Genomic DNA, 24,636 nt, shown 5'->3' on the forward strand with positions numbered 1-24,636 from the left:
GCCTTTGTCCTGGAGGAGTCAGCCCAGCTCTGGCTGTCTCAAGGCTGGGGTAATTCTGGTAATTCTGGTTGTGGGGAGGCAGGGGAGCAGCAAGGGAGACCCGCAGCCCTGACTGACGGGCCACAACAGGACCCATCAGACAGCGAGGACCCTCGGCCTGGAACTAGAGCCAGCTCGGGTTCTCGGACTCTGCAGCTGGATCTGTGGGTGTTTGGCGGAGTCAAAGCCAAACCAAAGCCGACGTCTGCCACGAGGAAAGTCAGTAGAGGCTCTTGCCGATCTTGTGAAATCCTTTTCTATCTCCCTCTGTTCTCCACACCTGGAATCGTGGTTACATATAGGAGGTTGGGTAAGGGGCAGTATCCTACTTCAGGAGGCTACCACAAGGTCTTACAAGCAGTGGGGCACAAAATCAGAACCTTTAGAAGTCTGTTCTGGTGACAGATGTCCCTGGCTGAAAGCCACTCAGTTGGCAAAACAGGGCGGAATCCCAGGTGGTCTCGGGATGCCCTGGGTCACAGAAAGAATGGAGGTGCCCGAGTGCAGCAGAGTTCCTGATCATCTGAGCAGAGAAGCCATCTGCAAATAGCGAACCTCCACACTGTTTTTTTGCTCCAGGTTACCATAAATCACCAACAGGGTCAGGGGACTGCTTTCCCAGCAGGGCCCTGGCAAGCTGCAGAAATATGGGGAGACACACCCCCCCCCGGAGGAATGGGGAGGTGCGCACAAGAGTACTCAAAGTTTGCAGACTCCAAGCTGGGTGGCGGGCCAGAGATAACAACGCTGAGTCAGATGCTGGGTGAACACAGAGTGAGGAGGGAAACCATGGAGATAAGAGTGACTGCTTGTCTGTGAAGGTGCCCTGAAGATTTGGGGGGTGCAAGCATTCAGCCCTGGGGCTGGAAACCCCAGCGGGGACTTTTTCAGCCCTCCATTGGTTCTGAAAGCCTAAAGGGAGCAGAGGAGCGCCACCTACTGGATTCTGGAGCCACTTACACTTAGCCCAGTCCAATGACAAGGGAGGGCAATTCTAACCTGGGTAGAGCACCTGACCATCATTGCAATAGGGACCTCCCCCAGACGACCGGCAGGAACATCCCTCATGCGCGAAGTTTACTCATCATAGAGAACTGCAAAGTTTCAGCTCTTGGGGGAAACAGTATATAGTATTTGTTGGGTTTATTTTTTTATTCTTTAGTCCCTTGGCATTTTTTTCAGCTATTTCCTTCTTTCAATTCTTTTTTATTCTTTTTAAATTTTTATAATATAAACATATACATTCTATACATATAATTTTTTGTTTCCTTTCATTGTATTTTATTTCAGTTTTGGATATATGTAGGTTTTGCTTTCTTTCCTATTTCAAGATCTAGTTTCCTTTAACAAGCAAACCAAAACACAACCAAGATCTAGTTATTTGTTTTGTTTCTAGTTTGATTTTTTCTTCTTTCGTTCTGTGTCTGGTTTTTTTTTTTTTTTTCCTGTTTTGTTTTGTTTCTGTTGCTTTTGTTATTGTTGTCTTTTGTCTTTCTTTATTCTATTCCTTTCTGGACAAAATGACGAGACAGAGATATTCACCCTAAAAGACAGAACAGGAGGTAGTACTCACTGCCAGGGATTGAATCAATGTGGATATAACGTAGACGTTTGAAGTAGAATTTAAAACAATGATTATAAAGATACTAGCTGGGACTGAAAAGGCATAAAAGAAACTAGACAATCCCTACCTGTAGAATTCAAAGAATTTAAATCTAGTTAGGCCAAAGTTTAAAATGCTATTATGGAGATGCAGTCCCAAAGGGACACTCCAAAAGTGAGAATAAGTGAGGCAAAGAAAGAGTCAGTGATATAGACAATAAAATGATGGAAAATAAGGAAGCTGAAAAGAAAAGAAAAAGACCACTACTGAATCTCAAAGGGAGACATTGAGATCTTAGTAATTCCATAAGTGAAATAATATGCAGATAATAGAGGTCCCAGAAGACAAAGAGAAGGAGAGAGGCAGAAGGTTTCTTTGAACAAATTATAGCTGAGAACTTCCCTAACTGGAGAACAGAAACAGACATTCAAGTCCAGGAGGCCAGAAAAACCCCTCCCCCCAAAAATCAATAAAAATAGGTCAACACCTCCACATATACTAGTGAAACTTGCAGATTCCAAAGATAAAGATAAAATCCTCAAAGGGCTAAAGGTTAAGGACAAGAGGTCCTTAACCTACCAGTACAGAAACATAAGACTGGCAGCAGGGCTGTGCACAGAGACCTGGCAGGCCAGAAAGGACTGGAAGGATATATTCAGGGAATAATAAATGGGAAAAAACATGCAGCCAAGAATACTCTGTCCAGCAAGGCTGTTATTCAGAACACAAGGAGAGAGAGAGTTTTCAGGACAAACAAAAACTAAAGGAACTTGTGGACACTAAACCAGCCCTGCAAGGAATATTAAAGGGGATCCTTTGAGTAAAGACAGAGCCCCAAAATAACAAAGACCAGAAAGGAACAGAGACAATCTACAGGAACCACTACTTTACAGGTAATACAATGAAACCAAATTCATATCTTTCAATAGTTACTCTGAATGTAAATGGACTAAAGGCCCCAGTCAAAAGACATAAGGTAACAGACTGGATAAAAAAGCAAACCCATTGATATGCCGTCTGCAAGATACCTATTTTAGTCCCAAAGTCACCTCAAAATTGAAAAGGAGGCAATGGAAAACCATTTATCATGTGAGTGGATTGAAAGAAAGCTGGATCCTTATACCAGACAAATTAAATTTCAAACCAAAGACTGTAATAAGGAATGAGGAAAGACATTATATCATAATTAAAGGGTCTATCCAACAAGATCTAACAATTGTAAATATCTATGCCCCTTACTTGGGAGCAGCCAATTGTATAAGTCAATTTGTAACAAAATCAAAGAAACAGATCAATAATAACACAGTAATAGTAGGGGACTTTAACACCCCCCCCCTTAAATGGATAGATCATCTAAGCAGAAGATGAATAAAGAAACAAGGGCTTTGATTGACACACTGGACCAGATGGACTTCACAGATATACTCAGAACATTCTATCCCAAGCAACATAATACACATTCTTCTTGAGTGCACATGGAATATTCTCCAGAATAGATCAGATATGGGGTCACAAATCAGACTGGGATCATTCTCTGGAAAATTTCAGACCACAGTGCTTTGAAACTGGAACTCAACAACAAGAAGAAATTTGGAAACTCAAACTCCTCTTTTGGGAGGCCTGCATGCTTATGTTTACTTTTTGAGAGAGAGAGAGAGCAAACCTGTGCATGGAAGTGGGGAGAGCATGAACAAGAGAGAACCCTAAGCAGGCCCCACCCCAGCACAGAGTCCAACGTATGGATGGGCCTCGATCTCAGGACCCGGAGAGCATGACCTGAGGTGAAATCAAGACCAGGAGCCTAACCCCTGAACCACCCAGGGGCCCATGGAGGCCTGTATCCTTCTTCACGGTGTGAGGCTACACAAGGAGGAGGGGAGACACACATGTGATGCATAAGAACAGGAAACATGGGCCTGTCCCAACCTGGGCCTCAGTGAGTGGAATTGTGTGGGAGACTCTGGGCCGTGAACATGAGGACACCACCAGTGTCGGAAGATGCCCCATCCTCCAGTTATCCCTGCTCCTGTCTCGCTTCCACAAACGATGGGATCTCTCACCACGTCCTTCCTCTGCCTCATCACTTCCACACCCAGTGCTCCTGCTTCCTCTCCACTTGGGCTCGCTGGGACCCCCAAGTCTATGATCCCATACCCCTCCTGCAGCCCCTCTTCTCCCATCAGCTCAGCTCCATCTTTCCTGCTGAGGGGGGCCACTCTGGGTGTACCCTGACCAGTTCCCCAGAGTGTGGTGGGCTCAGCCTTCCGATTGGCTGCCGTGCATCAGGTGCTCTCATTCGATCAATCAGCTCTGCCCCATGAGGCGGGGTCACCCGGCTCAAACCTGAGATCCAGACCTTGAGGTCCAGACCTGATTCAAGGCGGAGAGTCAAACGCTGAACCAACCGAGCCATCCAGGTCAGTGCCCAGGGGCTGCTCCTCCAGCATCTCCATTCTGCTTTCACAGCAGGCTGGATGAAGGGCTCAGTACTTCTTTGGTGAACACACATTTGGCAAACGCCTAGGTGTGCCATGAAATTTGGTCTGAGGTTTGCTTCGTTATCAGCTGAGGGTGAGGCCCGGGGAAATGGCTCACAGGAAGGCAGTCGGACACTTCCATGGTTACCATTAGGTGCCCGTTGAAACCCGAGAGGTGCACGGTAATGTGACAGCCCAGCTGATTTCCTACCATGGGGGCCAGACCATGGCTCACAGAGATGGTTCTGGGGCCATAGCAAGCCCCTCGCAGGTGCCAGCCTCCTTCCTCTTCACAGGGTGGGCCCTCAGCACAGATGGGGCTTCTGGCCAGGTAAGGGGGTGGGAGCGGAGGGGCAGAGACCTCTTGTTTCTCCCCCACTGTTCCTGATGCCAATGAACAGACATTCCAGACATGAAAAAAAATAAATGCAAGAGTTGGAATCCAATTTTTTCTTTTCCAAATAGCAGCAATAGGTAGGGGAACCAGACCTCATGAGAGATGTGAGTCAAGGAATGTTCCACGGGTCAAGCCCCAGGCTCCCAGCAGCTCTTGAGATGCCAAGATTGGTGCTGGCTCTGCAGATCCCGGGTGGCTGGGTCGTCACGGGTGCCCATCAGGCATGGCTCACCTGCAAATCCCTCCCTGTGGAACTTATTCTGGGGCCAGGTTTTCATCCTTGTTCATCACAAACATTGGTCCATAATTCTCCTTTTTGGTGGGGTCTTTGTCTGGCTTGGCAATCAAGGTAATGCTGGCCTCAGAAAATGAGTTTGGAAGTTTTCCTTGCATTTCTATTATTTTAAACAGTTTCAGAAGAATATGTTTTAATTCTTCTTTAAATGTTAGAATTCCCCTGGGAAACCATCTGGCCCCGGGCTCTGTTTGTGGGGAGATTTTTGATGACTGCTTTAATTTCCTTGCTGGTTATGGTTCTGTTCGGGTTTTCTATTTCTTCCTAGCTTAGTTTTAGTAGTTTATTATCTCTAGGAATGCATCCATTTCTTCCAGATTGCTTATTTTATTAGCATGTAATTACTCATAATCTCCTATAATTATTTGTGACTGCATATTTTTCCCATTCAGCACCCTAAATATATCCTGCCAGTCCTTTCTGGCCTGCCGGGTCTGTGTAGACAGGTCTGCTGCCAGCCTTATGTTTCTACCCTAGTAGGTAATCACCTCTTGTCCCAAACTGCTTTCAGAATTTTTGTTATCTTTGAAATTTGCAAGTTTCACTAGTATATGTCCAGATAGTCACCTATTTTTATTGATTTTGAAGGGGGTTCTCTGGGCCTCCTGGACTTGAATGTCTTTTTCTGCTCTCCGGCTAGGGAAGTTCTCAGCTCTGATTTGTTCATATTGTTTCACTTATGGAATTGCTGAGTTCTCCATGTCTTCCTCCAAGATCCAGTAGTGATTTTTTCCTCTTCTTTTCAGCTTCCTTATTTTCCATCATTTTATTGTCTGTATCACTGACTCTCTCTCCTGCATCACTTATTCTCACTTTTGGAGCCTCCATCTGGGACTGCATCTCCGCAATAGCATTTTTAATTTTGGCCTGACTAGATTTAAGTTCTTTGAATTTTATAGGAAGGGATTCTCTAGAGTCGTCTATGCTTTTTTAAGCCCAGTTAGTATCTTTATAATCATTATTTTAAATTCTACTTCCAACATCTACGTTATATCCACATTGATTCAATCCCTGGCAGTGAGTACTACCTCCTGTTCTGTCTTTTAGGGTGAATATCTCTGTCTCATCATTTTGTCCAGAAAAGAATAAAAGAAAGTGAAAAGACAACAATAACAACAGAAAACAAAACAAGCCAGAGGGAAAAAAAAGCAAAAACAAAACAAACTAAGAAAAAAATCAAACAAGAAACAAAACCAAAAACTGATCACGGGTGTGTTTTCCTCTTTCGTGTTAAAAGAAACTAGATCCTGAAATAGGAAAGAAAGAAAGACTTAGATATATCCAAAACTGAAATAAAATACAATGAAAGGAAGCCAAAAATAATATAGACATAGTAAATATATATATGTGCTAAAAATTTAAGAATAAAAAAGAATTGGAAAAAATAAGAAAATAGCTGGAAAAAATAATACTTAAGGACTAAAAAATTAACAAAAAAAAATTTTTAAACCGTGAGTGTTATTTTCCCCAAGAGCTGAAACTAGGCAGTTCTCTATGATAGGTAAACTTCATGCCTGAGGGATATTCCTGCTGGTCCTCTGGGGGGCGCCCATGTTACAATGATTCTCAGGTGTCTTTCCCAGGTCTTTGCCCTCCCTTGTCATTGGACTGGGCTAAGTGTAAGTGGCTCCAGAATCCAGTAGGTGGCGCTCCTCTGCTCCCTTTAGGCTTTCAGAACCAATGGAGGGCTGAAAAAGACCCCGCTGGGGTTTCCAGCCCCAGAACTGAATGCTCGCACCCCCAACTCTTCAGGGCACCTCACAGACAAGCAGCCACTCTCGTCTCCATGGTTTTCCTCCTCACTCTGTGTTCACCCAGCCTCTGACTCAGCGTTGTTATCTCTGGCCCGCCACCCAACTTGGAGTCTGCAAACATTGAGGACTATTGTGCGCACCTCTCCACTCCTCCAGGGGGAGGGAGGGGGGTCTCCCCATGTTTCTGCAGCTTGCCGGGCCCCTGCTGGGAAAGCAGTCCCCTGACCCTGTTGGTGATTTATGGTAACCCTGAGCACAAAGCTGGCAGGGCCGGGGGGGGGGGGGGGGGGCGTGGCACTGTTTACAAATGGCTTCTCTGCTCAGATGGTCGGGAACTCTGCCGCACTCGGGCACCCCCATTCTTTCTGTGTCCCCGGGCATACTGAGACCAAGCTGTCCCACCTGGGAGTCCACACTCCTTGGCCACCTGGGCGCCTTTCAGCCAGGGACATCCCTCACCAGAGCAGACTTTGAAAAATTTCTGATTTTGTGCCCCGCCACTTATAAGACTTTGTGGTAGCTTCCCTGAGTGGGCTACTGCCCCTCGCTCTACCCTCCAATATGTCAGCCCGGATTCAAGTCTCTGCACCTCCTACCTTGCAAAAAGTGGTCACTTTTCTATTTGTAGGATTGCAACATTTCTTTTCTCAGATCCCCGATTGATTTTGCAGGTGTCCTGAATGATCTGATATCTAGCTGAATTTCGGGGACCGGATGAACTTAGGGTCCCCTCCTCCTCCACCATCTTTACTTCTCCCAGTCTTGGCATGGCTTTCGGATCTCATCGGTCCCTCTGACATTCGAGAAAACAGATCAGCATCCAAAGGAATGAGGATGTCACCTATTATGGGAATTACTTCAACTTTGGTCTAATTGCTATTCCTTTAAAAAGCAAAGAAAATAATTCCTCAACTTTGGCTTGTATTTTGTAACTGGTTGTTCCGCTCTGGGGGTTGGGAGCTGTTGTTCCTGAAACATTTCCAGCAAGACCCGAGTTGGACACCTTTTCACCTGACGCTTCTTTGTATTCTCCTTCGTTTTGCACACATTTTTGAACACTGAGCTTGTGTGCGGCAGTGGACTCGTGCCCCAGACACACTCATGTTTGAGGTGACGTAGTTCTTTATGGATCGTGCCATCAGTCGGTCAGAGGTCCTCATGAGTAAGCCCGGGTGATGTGTGAGGGCTGCTGTAACAAAATCCCACAGTTCTAGAGTCCGGTCGTCAGAACTCAAGCTGTGCACGGGACCGCACCCTCCTGAGCCTGTGGGGAAGAGTCCGTGCTTGACCTTCTGGTTCCTGCTGGTCTGCGGGCCGTCCTTGGCATTCTTGGACCTTCGCTGTAGACCTTCAGTCTCTGCTACTGCCTTCCCTCTGCGTGTCTCTGTCTTGACATTGCATTCTTCTCCCTGTGTCTGTGTGACTTTTTCTTTTTCTTTCTTTTTATTTATTTGACAGAGGTCACAAGTAGGCAGAGAGGCAGGCAGAGAGAGAGGAGGAAGCAGGCTCCCTGCAGAGCAGAGAGCCCAATGCGGGGCTCGATCCCAGGACCCTGAGATCATGACCCGAGCCGAAAGCACAGGCTTTAACCCACTGAGCCACCCAGGCGCCCCTGTGTGACTTTTTCTTATAAGGACATCAGTCATGTTGGCTTAGGGCTCACCCTAAATGACCTCGTCTTAATGTGATTACCTCTGTGAAGACCCTGTTTCCAGTAACCTGTCCTGGTGGAGATCTTCCTTCATTCTAAGCCTCTTCATAGAGGCTGGATTCAGTTCTATCACCCAGTAATAGGACATCTGTCACTCTCGTTTTTTCTGTATTTTTAAAAAGTTAATAGCATAATCATTGTGAAATTAGAAATGATGTTCTTGCAAAAAATTGGGACACCTTGGATAAAACTGAAGTCCCCCTTTCTGGTCCCCAGAGATAACCACACATCCGGTTTGAATATATACTTTCTGTTCTTCTTCTTTGTAAACAGGTAGGTATCCAGATAGGAAATATATAACATGTGGCAACAAGCCGTATGCAAACGCTTTGAAATTATATGTGTTTTGGGATTCAAAGTTTTTTGGATTTTAGATGGAAAATATTTTAATTGTGTATAAGCGTGTGATCGAGGACAGGAATAGGTATTCAGGTGATCCCTCCTGACCAATCATTTACTGTTTCTGCAGGGAGCGGCACGCCTGATTCATGAAATGGAATAAATAAAGCTTATAAGAAGCCTCACGTCCTTTCAAGACAGATTTTTCCTTCAAAGGAGTTTGCCACCTAACTTGGGTTTTTAGAGCTTTTTGGATTTCAGAATTACAGAGAAATCATGCATGTTGTAGTGTATTTGTATGTGTGTTTTGTTTAGTTTATATATAGTATTTTACATGTATTAGGTATTTTTTCTCAGGCCTCATTTTATTGTTTTAACAAAGTAATACATAGAGAGAGATACAGTTTGAAAGTCAGTAGTCTGGTAATGGTCATAATAAAACAGAACACCCTTTTGACCTCCTATTTCCTTTCTCCAGAGGTGATCGCTTGTCTTTGGGCTGTGTCTTCTGCTATTTACTTCTAATTTTTTCAACAACATACTTAGACTACTCCTTCTGTATTTTTTAAAAAAGATTTATTGATTTATTGATTTGACAGACAGGGATCACAAGTAGGCTGAGAGGCAGGCAGAGAGAGAGGAAGGGAAGCAGGCTCCCTGCTGAGCAGAGAGCCCGATGCGGGGCTCGATCCCAGGACCCTGGGATCACGACCTGAGCTGAAGGCAGAGGCTTTAACTCACTGAGCCACCCAAGTGCCCCTCCTTCTGGATTCTTACAATTGAAAAATTAATAACTTGTTGTATAAAATTAGGGTTTAACACCTTTACCACTCTCCTGCCCTCAGCCACACCTTCCTTCCCCTCATAGTTAGATCTATAACTGTAGATCTTCCAATAGTCAGATCACAATTTTTGGCTAAAAAAGTATTCAGTTGCCTTATTCTATGGATATATTTGTATGTTCTTCCTAAGGTTTCTTGTGAATTATGATTGCATTTCTTTTTTTTTTTTTTTAAGATTTTATTTATTTATTTATTTGACAGAGAAAGACACAGCAAGAGAGGGAACACAAGCAGAGGGAGTGGGAGAGGGTGAAGCAGGCTTCCCGCCCCAGAGCAGGAAACCCCACACGGGGCTCGATCCCAGGACTCTGGGATCATGACCTGAGCCGAAGGCAGACGCTTAATGACTGAGCCACCCAAGCATCCCTATGATTGCATTTCTTGTAATGAATTACCTGTATCATCTTCTTTGTTAGTTTAGTGTTCTCTGTGCTCATCACTAATGTATCCAGAAGGAAGTGGCTCCAAACACCTCAGTACGGTCTTCATAGTTCAGACTCTGGTTTATTTCCCCCCGGGGAAGCACCACGCGTGGGCACAGCGCTCTCCTTGTCCCCTCCTGGACTGCCTCTTCTCATCCTGGTGCACAGCTTTCCTCCTGGCAACTTCTACCTCCCACTTTTTCCCCTTGATGTAGACTTTCAAGACCGGCTCTTCTAGCAATTTTCAAATATACAGTGTCATATTTTAACTATGGTCAGCATGCTGTACATTACATCCCATGACTTACTTATGTTATAGCTAAAAGTTTGTACCTTTTCACTCCCTTCACCCATTTAGCCTGTTCCACACGACCTCTGGCAACCAACTACTTTGCTCTCTGTATCCATCACCCTGGTTTTTTGGTTTGTTTATTTGGGGTTTAGTTTGGTTTTAGAGTCCACATATCAGTGAGGTCATACAGTATGTGTCTTTCTCTGTCTGACTTATTTCACTTAGCATAGTACTCTCAAGGTCTACCCCTGTTGTTGGAAATAGTAAGATTTCCTTCCTTTTATGGCTGATGAATATTCCTCCGAATATATATGCCACGTCTTCTCTATCCATGCATCCCCTGCTGAACGCATAGGTTGCTTCCATACCTTGGCTATTGTAAATAATGCTGCAATGAACACGGGGGTGCATATGTCTTTTTCAGTTACCATTTTTTTTTCCCTTTGGATAAATGCCCAAAAGCAGAATTGCTGGAGATGGTAGTTTTATTTTTAATTTTTTGATGAATCTCCCTATTGTTTTCTGCCATGGCTGCACCAATGTGTATCCCCACCAAAAGTGCATGAGGATTTCCTTTTCTGCACATATTCACCAACACCTGCTATTTCTTTTCTTTCTGATACCAGCAATTCTAAAAGGTGGGGGGGGTATGTCATTGTGGGTTTGATTTGCATGTCCCTGATGATTCCTGATGTCGAGAGTTTTTTTCATGTTGGCCATCTGTATGTCTTCCATCTTCTTACATTGAATGACTAACTTGTTAACTGATACTTTTCTCTTTCCTAATATAAGGATTTGTGTTATGAAATTTCTCTAAGCAACTCTTCAGTTGCGTGGCCCAAAGATCAATATCTAATACTTTTGCTACCATTCAGTTCTGAATATTATCTAATTTCCGTTATGTTTCCATCTTTGTCTCATAACTTGTCTAACAATGTGCTCTAAGACTGCTCAAAGTAGAAGGGTTTTCTAGCTATCACTTTGTTATTGATTTATTAATTGATTTCATAATTGATAATTTAATGGCATTATGATTAGAGAAGATATTCTCTATGTTATCAGTCCCTTGACATTTGCTGAGACATGATTTAAGGCCCCACATATGGCCTGTTTTTATAAATGTTCCTTTGTGCATGGTCAGAAGTAATCTGTATGCCACAATCATACTATGTATATATATAGTGCCATATATATTAAATCAGCTTGGTGGTAAGTTTTTGTGAAATATTCTATATCTTCATTGATTTTTGCATCTCCTCGATTTATCAGTTCCTGATGGAGGTGTAATTCGATCTCCCACTATAATGGAGAATTTGTCAGTTTCTCCTTGCAATAGGCCAACATTCTCAGAATCTATGTTGAGATTTGTATTCGATGAATAATCTAGAATTATTGTATCTTTCTAGTGAGTTGGGACTTTCACGGAACCTCCTGGAGTGTTTTCCTACACCAACAACCAATCCTGTGATTCTCCAGACACCAACTGGGTGTTGAACAACTCATTTCAATTTTGACACTGACACCTGGGAAGTAGCGCGGACCCCACAGTAAGGCCTCAGTCCCACGAGACTGCATCTCACCCCCCTCCCACCTTCAGGCCCCATACTTCTGACCATGGGTTATAAATCAGGGTTCCCATGACCCCTACTAGGTTCAATGACTTGCTGGAACAGCTGACAAAACTTAAGAAGGCACATTCCTTATGTTTAGCAGTTGATTATAACGGGTAAAACCCAGGAAAAATGAATGGGAGACCTGCATAGGGCAAGACATGGGGGCAGAGGGAGGCAAGGCACCTTCATGCCCTCCTCAGGCACACCACTCTCCCTACAGCTCATGGGTTCACCAACCCAGCAGCTTATCAAGTCTCCCCGTTCAAGAGTTCTTATGGGGCTTCATCTTCAAACTCACTCCCTCTCACAGAGATCAGTGGGATTTGAGGGGGACACTCAAAGTTCCAGTCCTCTAATGACTTGGTCTTTCTGATGACCCGCCCCATCGTAAGGCTCTCTCTGGCATCGGCACCTGAGATCAGCTCATTAGCTCATTAGCACACACTTAGGTGTGATCAAAGGGGGTTCATGATGACCAACACCAAATACTCAGGAAATTCCAAGGAGCTCAGGCTAGGGACCAAGGAAAAGACCAAACATATTTCTTATTATGCCATAATTTTTAATGACCTTTGTGGCTAGTAACAATCTTTGCCTTAAAGCCTGTATTTTTTTTTATATCAATACAGTTATGCCAGCTTTTAGTTAGTATGTGTTCTTAGTCCTAGCATATCTTTTTTAATTTTTAAAAATTATTATATAATTCACCGAAATAGATCCAAAGGTCTTATTTTATTTAAATGTTCAGGTTCAAATTTCAGATATATTTTAAAGGTTTTTCTATGTAAATTTCTTAACATATAGAAAGTACTAGAAAGACCAGTACAATGACCACCTACATATCCACAGGCTAGACTAAATACTTTGCTGTTTTGTCATATTTGCTTTATCTGCCTCTATTTTTTTTTAATTTAGGTCATGTGTTTATATAAGCCTAATATCAAGTCACTTAATAAAATTAATAATTCTTTAAAATTTTTTAATGCCAGTCCACATTTGAATTTTCCCAATTGCCTCAAATTGCTTTCACGGTTGTTTTTCACATTTTGTTGTTTTGTCCCCAACATGCCTTTCAATCTAGACAGCCTTCACACACTCTGTATTTCTCCTTCACAGCATGACTTTTCTTTAAGACAACTGACCAGTTGTCATGTAAAATGTTCATCCTTTGAATTTACCTTTTTTTTAAGGTTTTTTTTTTTTAAGATTTTAAGGTTTGGGTTTTTTTATTATTATTTTTAAATAATCTCTCCACCCAATGTGGAACTCAACCTCACAACCCCAAGATCAAGAGTCACATACTCTGCCAACGATGCCAGCCAGGCGCCCCTGGATTTTAATTTTTTTATCTGTATGCTTTACGTGTATCTGCTATAAACCGTATTCCTTGAATCCAGTTTCTAACCCAGTAAAATGTTTATCTCTCACTTGACAAGTGTAGTCCATTTATATATATAGTGATTACCAACCAATATAGCTGCAATTCATTTTTCCATCTTATTTGGTTATTTCTACATATCCCACATTTTTGTACGTTAATTTTATTTTCTTTTTTTTTTAATCTTTTTTTTTAAAGATTTTATTTATTTATTTGACAGACAGAGATCACAAGTAGGCAGAGAGGCAGGCAGAGAGAGAGGGGGAAGCAGGTTCCCCGCTGAGCAGAGAGCTCCATGCGGAGCTCGATCCCAGGACCCCGAGATCATGACCTGAGCCAAAGGCAGAGGCTTAACCCACTGAGCCACCCAGGTGACCCCGTAATTTTTATTTTCAACTGAACTGGGATCTTGGTTTTGTTTTCTTGTGCTTATTTTTCCTCATTCCTTTTCTTATCTCTAATTAGCTTGGAGCTCTCCACTCTGCGTGGCTCTACCTCTTCTCCCCTTCTGCCATGTGAGACGGGGGCCTTCAGGAGACCCACCCTTAGACTTTGACCTGTGTCCCCTTCTTTTGGGAGCTTGAGAACTGGTAGGAGATCAACGGAGCTGAGACAAAAAAGAAAGAAAACTGCACCAGGAGAGAACTAGTCTATCAGCCCTGGGACGCGGATGGGCTTGCGTTTACCCTGGACCAGATTGGGGCTAAGCAGGAAAGGGCTGGCATGAAGCCATGTGTAAGTCCTGTCCGGGCTTCCCACAGGTCTCCAGACAACCAGGGCTGACAGAGGAAACATTTGCAACCAGTTGGAGAAGCCTTGCCCTGTGGAGGGAAGGCCAGCTGGCCCCAGCAGAGAATTTCTGAGGAAGAAATCCAGAAGAATTTCTGAGACATGCAAGTCTCCTCAGAGAAATGGCCCCTTTGACCATTGGCCATGTCCAGCGACCTATACCAGCAGAACTCAAGGGATCAGCAAGAAAGGTCTTGCCTCATCCCCAAGCCCTCCCAAGAGGGCGGCGCAGCAAGGAGGTCAGTCATGGGGGCGGCCATGCCAGGAAGGTCTGAGGTAACCGTGCCCCATGGGACCCAGCCACGGGGCAGAGCTGACTGGCTGAGGGGAGTGTGGAGCTGAGGGGACACGGGAAGAGGGGACACGGGAGGGGTGTGGGGTCCCAGAGTTGGGAGTCCACAAGCTAGCCCAAGTGGAGAGGAAGCAGGAGGGCGGGGAGTGGAAGCAACATGGCCGAGGAAAGGTGTGGAGAGCAGAGAGCAGAGGGACACAGGAGAAGATTTCACAAGATCGGCAAGAGCCTCTACTGACTTTCCTCATGGCAGACGTCGGCTTTGGTTTGGCTTTGACTCCGCCAAACACCCACAGATCCAGCTGCAGAGTCCGAGAACCCGAGCTGGCTCTAGTTCCAGGCCGAGGGTCCTCGCTGTCTGATGGGTCCTGTTGTGGCCCGTCAGTCAGGGCTGCGGGTCCCCCTTGCTGCTCCCCTGCCCCCCAACAACCAGAATTACCAGAATTACCCCAGCCTTGAGACAGCCAGAGCTGGGCTGACTCCTCCAGGACAAAGGCCACAGCCACAGAGACAAAGGGAGAGGACAGCGCCCAAGGCCCAGGGCGCCCGCTGGCGTGGCCAGGCCCCGAGCCCCGCTGCGCCCCCAACAGACTTGACGCCAGCCAGTTCCTGCTGCGGTTTCTCCAGTAAAGCGCTCCCTTGCTGGGCTTTATTTTATTCTATAAAAATAAGCCTCACTATAAAACAGAATGAAACCCACAAACCCAACCGCAAAACCTCTGGCACAACCAGACCCGCTCAGTGGATAACGTCCCTGCCGATGGGTCAGGCCCTTCAACTTATTGCTTCTGCCGCTTGTTTCTTGAGAACATGACTCCAATGAGGCCCATGGCTGCCAAGCCCACTCCTGCGATGCCGGCCGCCACAACGACATCTCTGACCTGCAAGAGAGGGAGGGGGAGGTCACACGCTGTCGGGGATCCGAGGACGGGCGGTCCGTTCAACAAGAACACTCAGTTCCAGGAGACTCACGTGCCCCTTGGCCCACCCGACAACTCAGGAGTCAACACATACTGGCAGGGAAATGGGGAAAAGAGAGCTGGATGGGGACAGAACCCCGGGGTGGAGGCCGCTGGCCCAAGGCCAACTCGACCTACTCTGTGGGTATTTTAAGTCCCTAAATCCCCAGAGGGTGGTTGTGCAGAGGTCGAGGAGATGAAGGCCGGATGGCTGAGCTCCTGGCGGCCACCAGGCAGCCCTTGTGGCCAGGGGGAGGCCGTGCAGGAACAGCTCTCGACGACTTACCATGTCACACCTGTGTCCCCCGAGGGAGCAAGGACCTCTCCTGTGTCACTTGTCTTGTTCCTCGCTGCCTCCCCCACACCCGGTTCCGCCAGGCACAAGAGTGCTCTTTACCAGTTCTCAAAGAAATGACCCAACTCGGAGTAGGAGTGACGCTCTACCTCACATTATTAGTATTTCTGACTGCATGGCTCATACCAGGAAAAAGAAGTGTTGCAAAAATATGAGTAGAGCGTGCCTGGGTGGCTCAGTGGGTTAAGCCTCTGCCTTCTGTTCAGGTCATAATCTCAGGGTCCTGGGATCGAGTCCCGCATCGGGCTCTCTGCTCAGCAGGGAGCCTGCTTCCCCCTCTCTCTGCCTGCCTCTCTGCCTACTTGTGATCTCTCTCTGTCAAATAAATAAATAAAATCTTAAAAAAAAAAAAAAAAGAGTAGATTTCAGGGTTAAAAAGTCCCAAGTCAAATTTCACTCCCCCGGAAACCTGACAAAGAGTAAAGTAAGGCATTTGTTTTCGGTGTCATTTCACAAGGACCCACAGAACTCTAAATTCTAAGGCAGCAGTGGGAAAAGTTGAGGATCAACCCAAATTATAATGGGATCTTCGGGGAAGGTCAGCTACTGGCAACACCAAGCAGCTCTGGAAACGGGAAGAGAAGGAGCTTCAGCTGGGTCCCTGGGGCCCCCTCCCCCCACCCACCCACCCAACTACAACAGAAGTTGGAAGTTGACTCCTGCAGAGGGAGAAACAGAAAACCTGGGGGCCTGGGAATTGAGAAACGCATGTGAGGATGTGGCCAACATATCAAAAACAATGCTAATTGTGACTCTTGGCACTCCTACCCATCTCTGCTTCCAGAACACTACCTACCACAGAAGAGTCAGGAAGACCTTCCTGGGCGATCTGACCTGTCCAAGTGGAAACAAAAGTTACTTGGGGCACCTGGCTGGCTCAGTCAAGGGAGTGTGTGATTCTTGATCTCAAGGTCATGAGTTTACACCCTTCCTTGGGTATAGAAATTACTCAAATAAATAAATAAAACTTAAAAGAAAGAAAGAAAGAAAGGAAAGATACCAATATCGAGGATTCCCAAACAAACTACCCACCTGTATCGCCCAAGTGAAACTTAAAGTCAACAAGCCACTTGTCCCCCCCCAGTTCACTCGAAGCTTCCATTCAGCAGCAAACCCCCTTCATCATGAGCATGTCACCAAGATGTGCCAGAAAAGCCAGAAAAGGCAAAAACACAGATTCTCCCCTAGAACCTCCAGAAAAGAACAGAGCCCGGGGCACCTTGATTTTAGCCCCGTGAAACCATTTTCAGACTTCCGACCTCTAGGACTATGAGAAAATCACGTTGGGTTGTTTTTAGCCACTAAGTTTGTGGTCGCTTCAAGAAAGAAAGAAACCCTTCCCCAGTCCCAAAAGGAAATTCATAATATACCACAACACTCGGCTGTGAGTAAAGTTTACATAAACATAAAACACTGAGTAGTAACTTAATAAAAATGTATAATATGGGCGCCTGGTAGCTTGGTTGGTTAAGCGTCTGCCTTTGGCTCAGGCCATGATCCCGGGGTCCTGGGATGGAGCCCCGCATCGGGCTCCCTGCTCAGCAGGGAGTCTGCTTCTCCCCTCCTCTGCCTCTTCCCCAGCTCTCTCTCTCACTCTCTCTCTCAAATAAAAAAATCTTTAGGGGCCCCTGGGTAGCTCAGTGGGTTAAAGACCCTGACTTCAGCTCGGGTCATGATCCCAGGGTCCTGGGATCAAGCCCCGCATCGGACGCTCTGCGAGGCAGGGAGCCTGCCTCCCTTCTCTTTCTCTGCCTCCCTCTCTGCCCACTTGTGATCTCTGTCTGTCAAATGAATAAATAAAAATCTTTAAAAATAAATGAATTTTTGGGCGCCTGGGTGGCTCAGTGGGTTAAGCCGCTGCCTTCGGCTCAGGTCATGATCTCAGGGTCCTGGGATCGAGTCCCGCATCTGGCTCTCTGCTCGGCAGGGAGCCTGCTTCCCTCTCTCTCTCTCTCTCTCTCTCTGCCTACTTGTAATCTCTCTCTGTCAAATAAATAAATAAAATCTTTAAAAAAATAAATAAATAAATAAATAAAAATAAATGAATTTTTAAAAATCTTTAAAAAGTGTACAATATAAAAATCGAGTGTGACTGGGGGAGGGGAGGGAATGATGGTTTAAGCAATTTAACCTTCACTTAGCATAAGGAGTGGTCAAAAGAGCATATCTAAATTTTTTGAATAAAATGATGGTAGTGGGGCGCCTGGGTGGTTCAGTCGGTGAAACATCTGACTTCAGCTCAGGTCACGATCCTGGGGTCCTGGGATGGGCCCTATGTTTAGAAATTCAGAAATAGGTAAATGCCAAGCTAAAAGAGAAAAGAATGGTGGCCTGGTGAGATGGGGAGGAGCAAAGAGGGGATTTTTGAGAACTGGCTGTCTTTACAACTTCCACGCTCGCATTACTTTGAAAATCTAAAACTTAGGGGCGCCTGGGTGGCTCAGTGGGTTAAGCCACTGCCTTCGGCTCAGGTCATGATCTCAGGGTCCTGGGATCGAGTCCCGCATCGGGCTCTCGGCTCAGCGGGGAGCCTGCTTCCCTCTCTCTCTCTCTGCCTGTTTCTCCATCTACTTGTGATTTCTCTCTGTCAAATAAATAAATAAAATCTTTAAAAAAAAAAAATCTAAAACTTAAATTTTAAAAACTATTCCAGAAAAAAAAAAACAACAACCACCACCAAAGGACAAAGAAATAGCAGCCTGCCTAGTCAGCCCAAAAACCTGATACAAAAACTTTTTGCACCTTCCAACTTCAAATGCCAATGCCACATCTAAAAAAACTTGAAAGGTAAGAAGATGATGAGGAAACCATCCCACAGGGGAGGCAAAGACCACGGTGTTTTAGGAAGACGAGCAGGTGACTCAGAAAACATCCCAACACTTTAGTCTGTTGCCCTAATTTGCAGTCTGGCTGCAAGGCCAGTGTATCCCGCGGCCCTGTCCCCTGCTTCTTTCCCAGTCTCTGCGCCACAATGTCCTTAGGGCCCCCTTTCCAGCGCCCGCATGTTCCATCAGGTGCAGCAGCGACACTGAAGGGAACAGAACCCAGTGGAAACAGTTCAGATCAGCAAGAAACAGAGAGAAAGTTCAGCCTCTTCCTATTTCCAGCACTATCCGGGCACAGCTCTGGGGACACAGACCCCGTGACAATGCAAATGGAGAGTCTGCTCTCATGGCCACTGTCCCCAATGAAGGCCCAATGACCCAAATCAGCAAAACCGTACTTTTTCCCACACGAGGGCGTGAAAGACGGTCACCAACATAGATCTAGAAATCTCACCCACGAGCCAAGCCAGGGGTTTAAGCAGAATCAAGAACAAGCAAAGAGAAAGATGTTTAATCATGATTTTATGCCAACAAGTCCAGTGAGGACCATGTACCCCAAATCCCAGGAATAAAAAATAAGAAAATATGAACTTTGTACGCAAAACTAACGCCCTTACCTGACACGGTCGGCACTGCCCTTGCTCTCCTAAGCCCAGAACTTGCCTAGATTGTATGCATGTGGCTGCCACAAACCCTTAATGACCATTATAGAGAAGAATTTGGAGGTCTTCACGGGCTAAAAATAAATACATCTCGGCGCTGCCCCTAAGTGGGCCCCCGTGGTGGTGTGCGGTGACAGGAAACACACCAGTGTCCCTGACATCACACAGTACCCAGAACTGAGGTTCCTAGCAGCCAGAGGCCAGGATGACAAGGTCTGGATGAAGTTACAGACCCAAGATGTGACTGCGAGTCAGTCTTTAACCTTCACAGTAGAGGTCATCAGGCGTGGCTTTGTGGCAGCCGCAGCAGTTGGGGGTGGGGGGTACCCACATGAAAGCTCTCGTTCCCAGCATTTTCCTTGCTAAATGATTTGTCAGGGTGGGAGAAACAGTCTGCAGATAAGGGAGGAGGAACAATGTGCCCCTGGTTCTTTACAGAACCTCATGGAGGGAGAATGCAGGAGACAGCGACTTTGACTTCGCACAAAAGGAACTTTGTCGAGGAAATCAACAACAGCTCACTGTGAGCGCGCTCGGTGCGGAGGCAAAGAGCACAATCAAACACAAGACAGGGGGCCCTGGTTAGTCCGAGAGTGAACATTTTACGGGCGGGGTGTGGGGGGGGTAACGCGCTGACTTCTCACGGGCCAGGCTGCTGGGGGAGCTGAATTACCGGAGCTCTGACCCCAAAAGGGCCGCAGGTGGGCGGCACAGGTCATAAAGCAGAATATTATGAAACACGAAAGCTGTCCTTCATTAGAAGTGCTAAGAAATCTGCCTTTTTTTTTTTTTTTTAATGTGGATAAACAGGAATTCTCCGAGACTACCGAGAATGAGCTGTTTATTCTCCGTGTTAAAGCCTCAGAATTGTTTTGGGAAAAGGAAACTTCTCATGTGCTTTCTTCACTTTGAGCAATGTTTAAGTGGGTAAAAGACAAACAGTGCTGTCCAAAACACAGGATTCTTCCCGGGCGGTGACTCACATCGTGGGTCATGGTGCACAACGGCGCCGGCCCACGGGGCCGACCTGCCCGTCTCCCCACCCTCGTCCCTACCCTGAGCGTGGCCTCCTCGGCCTTCTAGGTGCCCGATGCCCATCCCCCGCCGGCTGACGGAACGGTCTGGCTCCTGGGGATGGGGACGAGGCTGAGGACGCACCTGGTCACTGCGGGGGACTCCGTAGCGCAGCTCGTTCACGAAATGCTCGCAGTTCTCACAGCGCAGCGAATAGGGCAGCTCCTGCCCCACCAGCTCCTCCGCCCGCTGGACGATTTTGCTGGGAGGCAGCGGCGAGTACTTGTCGTCGTGTTTGTTATTGACCTGGTACTTGTCTCTGCCAACCACATCACACAGTAGTTCCTTCTTCACTATGGCCTTCTCGGTCAGAGTGGACATGATGCTGGCCGCACCAGCTCCCGCAACTTCGCCTAAGGATTCACAAAGAGGAAACAGAGGGATCCATGCTGGGCAGGCCTGTAGGAGTCCTTCCACAGGCCCTTGGCACCATCCACAAGAGCATGAGCAGAGGGGAAGGGAAAAGGGAGCAGGGTCAGTCACAGGCTGTGTGGCTTTGGAGAAGGTGCTTGTGGTCTCTGGTCTCTGGGCCCTGGCTTCCTAAACTGAAATGAGGAGCAGTGACGTTTCTAGAGAAGTGGACCTTCTACACCTGTGGCTCCTCTGCGGCCCTCTTGGTTATGCATATATGGGCTGAGCACCCCCTTCTCCCTGGGGGAACAGATTATGAACCCTCTGTGATTCCCTCAAGGTCATAGTCCCTTGACAAGTACAAAGCTGATGACTGCAGAAAAGGGGGTGGATGAGGAGTTCCCACCCTTCTTGGAGCAGAGGGACCCAAACCCCGCAGCAACTGCTAGAGGTGGGTCCCCAGGGAGACCCGGTAGGTACACACGGCTCTGCCCTTACTGAGGCTGAAAGGCTGGAAGGGGCAACCAAGCTCCAGAAATTAAACTCCCTATGGAGTACTATTCTGCCATGAAAAAAGATCTTGCCATTTGCGGCACCGTGAACGGACCTACAGGGTATTATGTTCAGCGAAATACATCAGACAGAGAAAGACAAATACCGTATGATTTCACTCATATACGGAATCTCAAAAACAGAACAAATGATCATAGAAATTAACAAAAGGCAGAAACAGAAAGAGAATGAACTGGTGGCTGGTTGCCAGAGGGGAAGGAGAGGGGAGATGGCCAAACGGGCGAGGGGAAGTGGGAGGTACAGGCTCCCAGGTACCCGGGCAGAAGTAAGTCACGATGATAAAGGGCACAAGCTCTGGGAATAGAGTCAGCGGGGTTGTACTACACTGTACAGGGACCGGTGGTAGCTACATTCGCGGTGAGAACAGCATACTGTACAGCCCTGTCCAGTCACGGCCCCGTACACCTGTAACTAATGGAACATTGTGTGTCAACTCCATTTCAAGTAAAAAAATAGAAAACTCAAAAGAAAGGGAGTCTAGGGTCCATCCAAGGACCAGGGTGGTGGGGAGGGGAGGCTGACATCAGCACCAGACCAGGCAGCCCTCCCAAGGCAGCCAACCTACACAGCTGCGGATGATGGCAAAAGAAGTGGGCCCCAGAGAGACCCACTGTCCCTCAAAGAGCCTCTGTGGCCCTGCTGGGATGGAATCTCCAAGGCCCTTTCCCACAGGGGAGGCGTCTTGTTAGGCGGGCCACCATGGGACAACAGAAGCAACGGCAGGAAGGGCTGCTCAGATTCCAGGTCTTTCCAAAGACGACTAGCCCCCTTTGCCCTGAGTAGATTTGTGAGATTTTGGAAGAGGAGTTCGGGGGAGTTCAGACTTGCTACCAGAGGGGCGGGAGGCATTTGAGGGAGCCACTGGAGTAAAGAATAGAGCTGGTAGCATGCAGCGCTCTGAGTCTGGGGAGGGGGTCAGCCTGGGAATGGGACCAGGTGAGTTTCAGCCCCCAGGCAGGGAGCACGGCAGGGCTGAGACAGGGATGGGGTAAGCAGGGTGCCTGCAGCACAAAATTTAAGGAGGCTCCAACTCTCAGGGCCAGGCCCGTACAAAGTCAATCCCTAAGAGGGAGGCTTCCTTAAGCTTTGTGCTGTGGGTGCCATTCTGGTGGGAAGTTCCGTAGGGGAACTCTGGGTTTAGATTCTGGCTGTATCACCAAGCGGTGCTAGGTAACCTGGCTGAGCCAACACTGGCCACAGTACAGACTTGGAAGCTTCCTCTAAGTGTGATGGAAAAGCCAGGCAAGAATTTTAAGGCATTTCTTCCTGACTGGTCTTGGGTGAGTTCTGTCTCAGAGCTGGTGAGAAACACCCCCACACCCTGGTCATTGCCTTTTCCTCATCCCCCAAGGAATCTGCCCTATCAGCTTGGGGTGCCACGATGGGAGAAATGGCCAGGCGAGATCTGGCGCTCCGGCGTGGTTAGGTACCAATAGCAAGATGTCTTCAGGAAATGCCAAAATTGAGCACCCTGCCCCCAAGTTCGAAGCCACAGCCATTAGGCTAGATGTCCAGTTCAAAGGCGTCAGCCTCTCGGATTACAAAAGAAAATACGTTGTGTTCTTCTTCTGCCCTCTTGATTTCTGTATTGTGTGCCCCATGGAGACCATTGCTGTCAGTGATTCAGAATTTAAGAAACTCAAGTGCCAAGTGGCTGCTTTGTCTGTGGATTCTCATTTCTGTCACCTGGCATGAATCGACACACCCAAGAAACAAGGAGGACTGGGACCCATGAACATTCCCCTGGTATCAGACCCCACGTGGACCCTCACTCAGGACTGCAGAGTCTTAAAAGCTGCTGAAGGCACCTTGTTCAGGCGCTTCTTTACTATTGATGATACAGTTTCCTTTGGCAGATGACTGAGGATGACCCCCCCCCCCCCCAATCGGCTGCTCTGTGAGTGAGACTCTGAGACTACCTCGGGCCTTCCAGTTTACTGAGAAGCCTGGGAGAAGGCCCCCGGCTAGCTGAAAGCCTGGTAATGATACCATCAAGCCTGCCACACAGAAAAGCAAAGAATAATTCTCCAAGCAGAAGCAAGCACTGGGCTGTTTTAGGACCAGGCTGCCATGGGCGGCCAGGAAAACAAAATCTCTTGTGCACATACTGTCACGCTGAAAACACGGGACTTTAGATCCAGTGCAGATGTGGTATGGGGCAGGACAGGCCTGTCCTGCAGGGACTGGGATGGCCAGCCTTCCTACCTCTGCAGAGAATGGCCTGAGCCGCGCTGTGGGGTAGATCAACTGATGTGAGAGAGCCAGTAGGGAGACACCAGTTTTGATCTTTTGTGGTTTCTGTTAAACTTGAGCAGAGGGGAAAAAGAAAAAAAAAAAAAAAAAGGAATTTAAAGGACAGAAGTAACATAATCCAATTCATACTTTAGAATGATCACGCTGGCTGCCCAGGGGAGGAGGGGCGGAGCACGGCCGGGCAAGAGGCAGACAGAACAGCCGCAAGCTGCAAAGCTTCGAATGGGCAAGACAGTGCAGATGGTGAGAAGTGATCAGACCTGGAGTCTCTCTTGGAGAGGGAGGCAACCCGATTTCCTGTTGCATTAGATACGGGTCGAAAAGATCAAGAATGACCCCTAAATTCTGGCCTCCAGCAGTTGGACAGCGTCATTCACAGGAGCCTTTCTTTCAGGGCACGTCAAGTTCAAGGCGCCAATCCAACACCCACGTGGAGATGCCAAGTAGTCAAGAGGTTATACAACTCTGAAGCTGAGTGGGGAGGTCTATGCTGAGGGGGCTTAGGAAACAGCCACCAATGGAAAGTACTAGAAGCCAGGGGCCTGAGGAGATTGCCTGAGTAGAGTAAGGATGAGGGATATAGAGGAAGAGGAGGAGCCCACACAGGAGACCGAGAAGGAAGGCCCCAAGTGAGAGAGGAAGAAAGACAGGCTTCCGATGAAGATCAGAGAGAGGTCACTCGTGTCAGATGCTACTGAGAAGCCAAGTCAGCCTTGACCGGAAGACCAACCTTCGGCTTTGCCAAGATGTGGAGGGTCTTTTGGTAGCCTTGATAAGTGCTCCTTTGCTTATCAGTTCAGAGGGCTGGTGGAGGGACCCAAAGACAGAATGACAAGAGGAAGTGGATGATGGAAGATTCGCTCTACAGGAAATTAGCTAGAGAAGACGTGAGACGTGAGGTCAAGAGGCTGTTCCTTCTGGAAGTTATTACAGCAGTTTCCATGCCAGTTGGGATAACCGAGCAGAGAGGGGGACCAAGAGAATATAAGAGGTGAGGAATTTGAGGAGCAAAGGCCTCACAAAAGTCAGAGAGGGGGTCCAGGACCCACATACAGAGGTACAGAGGCTGGCGTGTTTTTTTGTTTGTTTGTTTGTTTGTTTTTTAAGATTTTTATTTGACAGAGAGAGAGAGAAAGCACACAAGCAGGGGGAGCTACAGGCAGAGGAAGAGGGAGAAGCAGGGAGCCTGGATTCAGGGCTCAATCTCAGGGTCCCGGGATCATGACCTGAGCTGAAGGCAGATGCTTCCCCAACTGAGCCACCCAGGTGCCCCCAGAGGCTGGCTTTTTAAACAAGAACAGGGGCGATTTTTTTGTATCTTAAACAAAGAAAAGGCAGAGT

General features: G+C 47.1%; 1 protein-coding gene and 1 pseudogene across 4 annotated transcripts in view; one reads left to right on the forward strand and one right to left on the reverse strand.

The window, feature by feature from the left end:
* Positions 1–14,856: 14,856 nt before the first annotated feature.
* The window catches only part of LOC131814378 (phospholipase A and acyltransferase 3), a 28,753-nt gene continuing 18,973 nt past the window's right edge, over positions 14,857–24,636 (reverse strand). For all 4 annotated transcript variants that reach the window (XM_059145240.1, XM_059145259.1, XM_059145249.1 and 1 more), the window contains exons 4-5: positions 20,203–20,471; positions 14,857–15,124 (exon numbers count right to left, since the gene is read on the reverse strand). In XM_059145240.1, the coding sequence (XP_059001223.1) occupies positions 15,023–15,124; positions 20,203–20,471 (371 nt within the window). In that variant the 3' untranslated portion in view covers positions 14,857–15,022. The remainder of the gene's footprint in view (positions 15,125–20,202; positions 20,472–24,636) is intronic.
* LOC131818853 (peroxiredoxin-1-like) lies at positions 22,483–23,161 on the forward strand (annotated as a pseudogene).

This window comes from Mustela lutreola, chromosome 1 (genome assembly GCF_030435805.1).
Source record: "Mustela lutreola isolate mMusLut2 chromosome 1, mMusLut2.pri, whole genome shotgun sequence".
NCBI lineage: Eukaryota > Metazoa > Chordata > Mammalia > Carnivora > Mustelidae > Mustela > Mustela lutreola.